We start from the raw sequence: 10,119 nt of genomic DNA on the forward strand, positions 1-10,119 counted from the left end.
AGAACAGCTAATCTGCTCAACTCCAAGATAACATAAAGACTAGGACGTTATCTTCAAGCCGATTTAAGTCAAAACTGTAACTAGGCCGTCGTCTTGGTAAGTAACTCCAGTGGATAGCTGGCCTTGTGTTTTAGGTTATTGTCCTGCTGAAAGGTGAATTTATCTCCCAGTGTCTGTTGGAAAGCAGACTGAATCAGGTTTTCCTCTAGGATTTTGCTTGTGCTTAGCTTTATTCAGTTTTTTTTTTATCCTACAAAACTCCCTTGTCCTTCCTGATAACAAATTCCTCTCTGGCACCTGAGTTAGAAGGCGCCTGTATCTTTGTTGTGACTGGATATATTGATACACAGCAAACTGTAATTGATAACTTCACCAAGCCGATCTGATCTTGTTGTTATTGATTTACGCTTCATAAGTGTTTTTAATCTTATTTTAACAGCCACTTATTTGAATGTTAATACATTAACTTTACTACATTATTTTGCATAAAGCCCTACTATACTATTTACTACATAGCAGATCAGGGTTGCCTGGTTTTAATTGTGTACTGATTTGATATTGGGAATTAAATGTTACACTCATAAGTAGTTTAGCATTGACCTGACATACAACATATTGCTAAAGGCTTACCAGTTCAGGGGCCTACTTCTGAGGCCTACTTCAGTTGACAGCATCAACTAAGGAATCAACTACGGAAATTATGCATTGCTTAATTAAGATCAGGTCCAGGGTCTACCATACACAGTAAGCAATCAATCACTTCAAGATCTGTAGATTGCGGCTGAATTTGCATAGCCCCCGCCAGAACAATCTGTAAATCCAGCATTTGAACGTGCCATTATTTTTTTATCTAATTTTCTCATTATACTGAGATCTTGAGTTTGATTGTTAGAATTCTCACTGTGTAATAGAGTGGATAGGCATGTGTGAGGAGCAATGAACAGAAGAGACTTTCAAGAGGGCTGTTTTTGCCACCCACATGATCACATACAGTACAAATCACTAAGACTATGGCGCTCAGACAAGCGTGGGAACCGCAATGTCAAAAGGTACATCGTAAAACTGACACATCCAAGCTACACCCAAGCCTTTAGCTGCTTCTAAAATAATGTCAAACAACAACCAAAATAATGTGAATTAGTGGCAAGAAGTGCAGCTATACACAGTGAAGGGGGGGGGGGGGGGAAACGTATGTAAGAGGCCATGTTATTTTTGCTGAATCCAATTACCAGTCAGTTAAAACAGATCTAACAGCAGCCACATCCAACCGTAGATTAGGGTCATGGACAAATGTTGCACAACTCGTAAGGGTTGGAGGTAAGGAGGTAATGTCATGAAGTCACTTTTATGGGGGATACCCATGTTACTGTTGGAACCAGATTTAGGGTATGGGTATTGGATATGACGCAAAACCAGTATAGCATGAGACAGGAATGCAATGAAAATGTAGTTGATGTGGTTGCACAAAATCAAAGATATGTGGTTGTACAAATTCTAAATGATCTGTGAGTTGAGCTTTAGCTACGCAGACCAAGAAAAGTCAATACAAACTATGCATTGTTCAACTATGCATTTTGGGAGAGAGAGAAAGAGAGAGAGCAGAGAGAGAAAGAGAAAGAGCGGAGGATTGGGAGAGAGAGGGAGAGAGAGAGAGAGTGAGGACTGATTAAAGGGATTAAGTAGCGTCAGTTTAGACAATTCTTCTCTTCCACATTGGTATAAGGAAACAAAATGATTTACAGCAGGGGAATAGAAGATTAGGGTATCAGCACAGCAGGACGTAGACACTATCTAAAATAATTAAGTGCCTTTTGTTGAACAGCATTTTGTGGGACAACTTTGGCAACAAATGCATTGAAGAGATGAATTCTCAAGCTGTCACACCGTTGTTGGTTGTTGCCATTTGGAAAGTGAGAAATACAGAAGGCAAATGAAGAGCTAATGAGAACAAGAGGATCCTTTGAGGATGACAAGGTCTTTAATGTCCTTCTAATACTTCAGAGAACAAGCTTTATTGATGGATTAAAGGGGACATTCGGAGACATCCTCCTCAAGTGGCTTTTGAACCAGAACAAATGTTTGATCATGTTCCAGTTAGGGGTCATACTGACTTCTGCTTCCTCAACAAGACCTAGCTAAGTATTTACACTTTGAATGAGAGAGAATTGGTCAGATGAGATTGGGATTTTGGTGCCTTGTTCTTGTTGTGGTGGATTTTAACCCGCAAGTTAAATGGTGCTGATCATAGAGGACTCAGGTGGAGGTGGAGGGACGTTGTTAAAAGTTCAGCAGAATGGGATCTCTGGAGGTCAGGCGGGGGCTGTCAGGGGTCCCATAAATGAGGAGTTGGAGACGGTCGCAGACAACAAAAATGAGGATCCTAATGTGGGAGACAATGAGGACAACAACTATTACGATGACGACGACGATGATGTCTATCAGGAATTTGAAGAGTTTGACTTTGACACATTGCCAGATCGGCCAGAGGATAGCAGGAGTATCGCCTCTGATGACTCCTTCTATCCACCTGATGAGTCTCTCAAATACAGGACTCCCAGCCCAGTCACCCCTGAACCGCTGTCTTTCTTCATGGCCTGCTCCAATAACAATTCCATCATAGTGAAGATTATGATAAGGCAAGGGGTGACAGAGGAGGAAGTGAGAGAAACAGATAAGAACAACAGAGTATGTTTGCATTGTCATTAAAGAGATGAACTAGTCAATGTTCTCTGTGATTTAGAGTATGTCCATATTATCAAGTAAAGGCTAACTGTACAAACTTATAACATGGTCTCTGTTTCAATGTCCACACGAACATCCTACTTAGAATTAAGCAATGTATAATGCTTTCTACATGGTATGCTAGTATGGACATTGGAATATAGATCTTTGTAAACGCCGGTTTCCACAAGATGAGGAATAAGCTTTATGTTGATTTGATATGAAAGACAGCACACATTTTAGGCTTTTTGCTCCCGTTTCTGCATTTGTACTAGACACCCAAACTGTGTCATTTCTGTGGACAGTGACAATATCAGAGGAATACTCAGAGCGGTTGGTTAAGCCCTGGAACAGATGGGGGGGGGGGGGGGGGCGTTGAAGCAGCTCGTAATCATGGCTGAGCTTTTAAAAGGTTCACCCAAGATATCAGGGTGCAGCAGGACAATACTAAGAGCGGGTTGGTGCTTCAAATCCCTTATTCTCCACACCATGAATGACCATCATGGGTACCCAACAGGTAGACATTGGGCTTAGGCATAATGCAATTTTGGTTGTGTTTCTCACTGCTGTATCCTTATCAGTGGTAAAGCAACAATACTAGGGATATAACATAGCAGCCTACACATTCAGTGACTACCATTGATCATCATATTCAAAAGGTGTTGCATGTAGATTCCATAGAGAGAAGTTCCGAGAGAAACAAGGCTTTTACCCACTGACCTTTTAAATACCTTCAACACGTTGTGAAGAGACAGACTAATACAGTATAAATACGTGGAGAACTCTGCTGTCATGCTACACCTACAGTAACGGTACGTGTCTGGATGGATAAATGCAAATGTCCTCAGTTGTTTCACGTTACATCCTACACTGGCATGACATGAGCCCTAATGTGTGTTTGTATAGATGTTAACAAACACACACACAGCAGTGTTTTTAAATCAAACCCTCTGAATGCGGACTGTTTGAGCAGAGTAGAACCTTACTTTGGCAAATCTAAAACTGTACTTGTCTTTTTTCCAATTGACTCAGACAAATGATGTTCTCCCATGGGTTGTTTATACATGGGGTGTTGAATATGGAAACTTTCAGTTTGAATTCCTCTTTGGTCCCAAAGATTTGGTATAGGCCTACCTCAGACCTTTACCTTAGAGTTGAATATGGAAGCCATAAGCAGTGGGAATACTGGAAGCTCTGCTGATCCTTCAGGTTTTCATAATTAGTGGGCAAAATTATTTGTTTACGGTACACATTTTCTAAGGTATTTTCTTCAGATGGCTTAATCGTGATTTGTTTCACAGTAGCCTTGGTGACTGGGCATTTCCCCAAATCCATAAACCGGGTCATTGAGCCACTCTTGTATACCTATACGTCATTATGCTATCTTACCATAGGGCTGGTGGACTGTGATTAGTACTGTAGGCAGCAGCAGGCAGATGGTTCAGAAAGCTCCAGAAAGACAATTAGCTGAGACTTAACTTGGAATTCCCTTGGGGATCATTAGGCCTGTTGGTTGGGGATCATTAGGACTGTCGGTTGGGGATCATTAGGCCTGTCTATTGGGGATCGTTAGGCCTGTCTGTTGGGGATCATTGGGCCTGTCTGTTGGGGATCATTAGGCCTGTCGGTTGGGGATCATTAGGTCTGTCGGTTGGGGATCATTAGGCCTGTCGGTTGGGGATCATTAGGCCTGTCGGTTGGGGGGTCGTTAGGCCTGTCGGTTGGGGATCATTAGGCCTGTCAATTGGGGATAGTTAGGCCTGTCGGTTGGGGATCATTAGGCCTGTCGGTTGGGGGATTATTAGGCCTGTCGGTTGGGGATCATTCGGCCTGTCAATTGGGGATAGTTAGGCCTGTCGGTTGGGGATCATTAGTCCTGTCGGTTGGGGATCATTAGGCCTGTCGGTTGGGGATCATTAGGCCTGTCGGTTGGGGATCATTAGGCATGTCGGTTGAAGGATCATTAGGCCTGTCGGTTGGGGATCATTAGGCCTGTCAGTTGGGGGATCATTAGGCCTGTCGGTTGGGGATCATTAGCCCTGTCAGTTGGAGATCATTGGGCCTGTCCGTTGGGGATCATTAGGCCTGTCAGTTGGGGATCATTGGGCCTGTCAGTTGGGGATCATTAGGCCTGTCAATTGGCGTCTCTGGCTATAAGTCACCCTCCAAGCATATACGTTTATCAGTGTTGCTCTAAGTATTTGTTTATTTTGATATAGTTTCTATTCTACCGTGTCAACATAATTCTAACACCACACACCTAGAACTAGAATAGCTGTTAATGTGCCTCAAAGACCAGAGATATTGAGCACTGAGACCACGGCCTTAAGACCATAACGCTCCAGGGAGTGTAACAGTGGCAGAGTCTTGGGTTGTTGAGCTTGCCGTGTGTCCTTAGTTAGCTACATCGTCATTTGTAAGCACTAGCAGCAGTCATGCCTGAACTTTGAGATCTAATGTAGACAAGTGACGTACCGGTAGTTGTGTGACGTACTCTACCTTATGTGCAAGGTCAAATGTTAGAGTTGAACAGTACAACACTGTGCATCAACAGATTTACCTTAAGGTCAAATATTTTTTGTTGTCATCCAAAAAGAGAGATATGTCATTGACCTTTGCATGTGGCTTGTGTTTTTCAGAATGGGCTGATAGTAGCCTGTTACATGGGCTGGGTGGATGTGGTCATAGCGCTCTCTCAATGTCCCCACATCGATGTCAACTGGCAAGACAACGAGGGGAATACAGCCCTCATGACAGCTGCTCAAGCTGGTAAGAATCAACAGATGCTTTAAAGTTGAAGGTTTGTTGGTTCCTAGTACAGTATATTTTGGGAATGTGTCAACACAAATATGATTATTCTCAATGAAAACAGACAGATTAAGCAAACAGATGTATTGATCTGGAAACAATGAGTATAATTCCACGTAGTTCATTGTGAATAAGGTGAATAACACATTTGGTTTATTTTTCAATGCCAGGTCACATTATGATATCCAGCTACTTGATCAACTACTTCTCCAACCTGGACCTAGAGCGTAGGAACTGCCATGGATTCACAGCTATGATGAAGGCAGCCATGCAAGGGAGGGCAGATGTTGTTCGTTTGCTCATGTTGTCAGGTAGAGCTAAAATATGTAGTATTTCTATGTCATTTTTTACAATGTTTTCATTGTCTCTATTTTGTTGCTGGACTGCCTTTATCTGTGTATTTCCTATAAAAGGAGCGGATGTGGAGGCGAGGGACTATGGGCGCAAGATGACCTCCAGGGAGTGGGCTTTGTTCACATGCCGCTACGAGACGGCCTACCTGATGATGCGTCTGATGGCCCAGCCGTGCGCCGAGCAGTTCTGTGAATCCTACAAGCTGGAGTGGCCCATGCTGCAGGAGCTGGTGGCCCAACGCCAGGAACCCAAGAACTGCTGGCAGAAGGTGGCAGACAAAGCCTGCTGTAGGTTCTCCCTCCGCATGAAGACGGACCCTGTGGACGACGGTGTGATGGACCACATGGTGCGCATCACCACCGCCCTGTCCAGCCCATTGATCGCCACCGCCTGCCACACCGTGGCCCTGAGAAGCCCGCCCTGTATTGGGAAGCGTCGCTATGCTGTACCGGAGATCCTCAGGAAGCAGCGAGTGGACGAGCTGAAGCGCCTGGGGCCCGACCGGATCAACAACTACAAGAAGCTGTTCAATAACTCCCGGGTGCAGTTGGTTCCTAAGAAGACAGACCGGAGGGCCAGCCTGCAGACCCAAATGTTGCAGGAGGTTGCGGTGGCCGGTACATCTGCCCTGAGGCGTGCCAGCTTGCTGCCCCTGAACATGATGAGGAGGAGCAGCGTCAGGCCGGGCATTGTGATCCCCAAGGTGAGGCTGTGCAAGGCCCCCTCGGGGCCCGCCTCCGAGAAGGGAAGGAAGAGCAAGGACCCTGCGCTCCTCCAGCTCCCCAAGTGGAGATACAAACAGGCCAAGGAGGAGAGGAGGAGGCAAGAGGAGGAGGAGAAGCAGAGACGTTTTCCCACAGTGAGGAGGCGGTGAAAGAATTGAGCTATGAGGAGAGGGCAAAAAAATGTCAGGAGCCTTGGGAGGTGAGCCAAACTTTTATTACAATTAGTACTGAGCTGAAGAGTTGAAGTGATCACCTGCATTCGAGATTTTAAGGATTTTGCTACTAGATTATACTGTAGCCATGGAGCACCATGTCTTCCTGTCCTACATTTGGGTACTCTGTGTTGGGATGGGAACAATTGGCTTGAACTGTGCACTCACTGTGAGGAATTAATACTTGAACTTTGATCCAGATTTATTTTTGTATGCATTCTTCAGATTATGACTATGTTTGATATTTCCATTGTAAAAGGATAACTCACGCTAACACAATATTACCTCTGCACATTGTTTATTGTGTCAACGTTCAGTCAGACATCCCCCAAAAATACTGACACCTACTGCATATTTAGGTTTATCTGAATGTTAAGGATATTCTCAAAGCAGACAGTACACTAATCAGTTGGATGTTTCCTCCACTGTTAATAAAGGATACATGTACGTACACTCCCCTATGTGTACTCCAGCATTTTGGAACAGAATGTTAGCTTTTATTTGAGGGTATTTTCATACATATCTGTTTTACCATTTAGAAATGAATGCACTTGATGTATCTAGCCCTGGCTGTCATAAATATTTGTACAAAATAGTGATGCGATCATGATTAGATATAAGGAGGGGGTATGGCAATTTCTACAGTAACACTGAAGGAGCAAAACCACCTTTTGCAGGGTAATGTGATTTCACAATACAGATATATCAGGACAGGTGGAGAATTATCCATTAAAAGAACACAGTGAGGGCTGTTAAAGCTATCCCAACAAAACACTGGAAGAATGCAAATTGACCGTTGGACTGGACAATTAAAAAGGGGACTCAAGATTAATTCAATGCAATGAATAGGTGATGTAGGTCTCTAACAGTCGGCTACAACTATTTGACTTCCTATCAGTCAGAAGGCTATATTACGTAAAACAATGCTCCATGTCTATGTCACAAAGGCAATCCACCACAGGATTCGCTGCCCCTCCACATGAATATCAGTGAATATTGAAAATGGTCCAGGTGATTATATAACTGCTCTAAATTCTCTGCAGCATCACATATTTGCATAATCACAACATTACATAATGTTAGCATTTTCACATTGAAGAAGAGATCAAATAATAAATGTCCTTTACTGTTCCAAACGAATATCAAATTCATGGGCCATGCGGTCAGTATCTTGAGCACATTTCTGCTTAGTTGCATCGGTATCTGTATCTGCTGTGTGCATCGCAGTAGTACTGGGATCGTCACTAGTTACCACAGCCAAAAAGTCATAAACCCCGCCTATTTCTAAAATGTATCTTCTTAAAATGTGATTTTAAACCTAACCTTAATCACACTGCTAACTTTATGCCCAACCCTCACCTTAAATTAAGACTAAAAAGGTCATTTTAGTTTTCATTAACGCTTAGATAAAGCCAATGTTGCTTTGTGGCTGTGGTAAAGAGTGTAAAACAATACTAGCCCAAAGACATGTATAACTAAACCAAGATAGACCACAGCCCAACGTTTCAAACGAGAACAAATGAGTCATAGTGGGCTGAACAAGCAAGGCCAAGCACGAGCTAGCGAGATCCCATTGGATCCCCGTTTCCGTTAGGGAACAGCTAGTCTGTAAAGTGCGCGTGTGCAATAACTCAAATCGCCTTTGCGCTCCTAAACAACGATAAAAAAAAACGTTTTACTTTGGCAAGTGGTAAAGTCTACAAAACTTTGTCCACTCTGTTCGTAAGAGTTCTAGTTTTGGGAAAAGAAAACTGTGTTGATATCAAATGTTTAATTATGAGAAAATTAGCAGAATGTCGGCCAAAATCCATCTCGTTCAATCTTATCCCACTGTCGGCCACTGGGCTTCCTTTCACTACCATGTTTGGTAGTGAGTGGAAAAGCCAAGCGGATGCATCACATTCATACATCCTGGGAAATATCTGTTCTATCTGTAACTAGGCCTTGCAGAGTAAAATGGCAGACCCGACCTGCATGAGGAGAGTTGTCCCCAAGATACCCACTAGAGGGCACTGCAGACTGGTCCAAACAGTTGACATACAGTCAGGCTACACACCGCGTGCTCCTTCCCAGCAAACAGGCCTCATAATGATGGATTCTCCCAGGATTAGCGAAGCAATTAAAAATTAAAGGGATACAATGGAATATTCAATCGCTTACATTCTAAAGTATAGATCGCTTCTTTTCAGATACACTAATGCTGTATCTGGCACACTGGTGAAAAATGTTAGCATTTTCACAGAAACAGCATAGGCCTTCTTGTGCCTTCATTCATCCATTCATAATCTATGTTCTTAGCTTTTAGAATACAGTTTTGGGAGCTGTGATGATCCTAAGGCAGATGACAGAGAGAGGCCAGGCCACACATTTCTGATGGGCGCCACAGTGGCACGACAATGGATGGATGGTAACCTCGGATTTAGCATTACCCAACTAGGCCAGCAGCATGGCAATTAACACCTATCCCAGTGGTAATTTCACAAGGCTGCAGCTCACACAGAGCTGTCAGCATTACCTCCACTCAATGTCAAAGAGAAAACATTTAGAGAGAAACTGTAAGGACACCCCTCAATCAGCCTGCTGCCCTCAATCCCCTGGCTGAGCTGGTTGTGGAGGATTTCTATCAGATTCTGATTGGCTTGAAACTCTTCACTAAGCCTTGAGAATAGGAACATGTGGATTGGAATAAGAAAACAAATTCTTTATACAATTATTATTATTATTATTATTTTTAAATACTCTCAAAGTAACTGTAACATGCTGTCGGCACATCTAATAAATATTGGTGTAATTTGGAATTAGCGGAATAGAAGCTACAAAACAAAGCTAGGAGTTTTGTATGGTGGTTTTAACTTCTTAACAGTCACATTCCATTAGCAAAATGAGTTCACTGCACTGAAATCATTTGGGAAGTGTCTGGTTGGAATGTTAATTAAAATCTCACACTTTTTTGTTACACCGGTCTGTCTCCCTTGGTTACAGGGGAAGTTTAGGAAACACTATGTTCTGAATCTGGAACGTCACCTCATCAAACCACCATTCAGACACACAGGGCATTGTCTCATCCACAACTGTGTCTCATCCACAATGTGATTGCAGATCAAACTTTCTATTTGAGTTGAGTTCGGTTACTTCAAAGAATCAAAATATTTTCTCTATTACTTAACTATATGCACATATTGATGTAGAGGAGTAAACATCATTCTTCTGGCTGAACCAAAGGTTTTCGAACACAGTGAGCACAGACAAACCACACAAAGAGTTTTTGGTAACGAACAAACAACCCCCAAAACAGTGAC

The 10,119-nt window shown here is 43.0% G+C and overlaps 1 protein-coding gene across 1 annotated transcript; it reads left to right on the forward strand.

Moving 5' to 3' along the window:
* Positions 1-1,657: 1,657 nt before the first annotated feature.
* Positions 1,658-7,553, forward strand: LOC109874704 (ankyrin repeat domain-containing protein 33B-like). Its single transcript, XM_020466729.2, has 4 exons — positions 1,658-2,685; positions 5,361-5,490; positions 5,700-5,840; positions 5,943-7,553. Exons 1-4 carry the CDS (start codon positions 2,233-2,235, stop codon positions 6,755-6,757), a joined length of 1,539 nt encoding a protein of 512 aa, XP_020322318.1. The 5' UTR covers positions 1,658-2,232; the 3' UTR covers positions 6,758-7,553.
* The last annotated feature ends 2,566 nt before the right edge of the window (positions 7,554-10,119 follow it).

This window comes from Oncorhynchus kisutch, linkage group LG30 (genome assembly GCF_002021735.2).
Source record: "Oncorhynchus kisutch isolate 150728-3 linkage group LG30, Okis_V2, whole genome shotgun sequence".
In the NCBI taxonomy this organism is placed as follows: Eukaryota; Metazoa; Chordata; class Actinopteri; order Salmoniformes; family Salmonidae; genus Oncorhynchus; species Oncorhynchus kisutch.

What these genes read in the sequence shown, in the direction of transcription:
- LOC109874704 (XM_020466729.2), top strand. Translation starts at nt 2,233, where the DNA reads ATGGTGCTGATCATAGAGGACTCAGGTGGAGGTGGAGGGACGTTGTTA. An exon ending in AAACAGATAAGAACAACAGA is followed by an intron (nt 2,686 to 5,360) that starts GTATGTTTGCAT and finishes TGTGTTTTTCAG; the next exon opens with AATGGGCTGATAGTAGCCTG. An exon ending in CATGACAGCTGCTCAAGCTG is followed by an intron (nt 5,491 to 5,699) that starts GTAAGAATCAAC and finishes TTTCAATGCCAG; the next exon opens with GTCACATTATGATATCCAGC.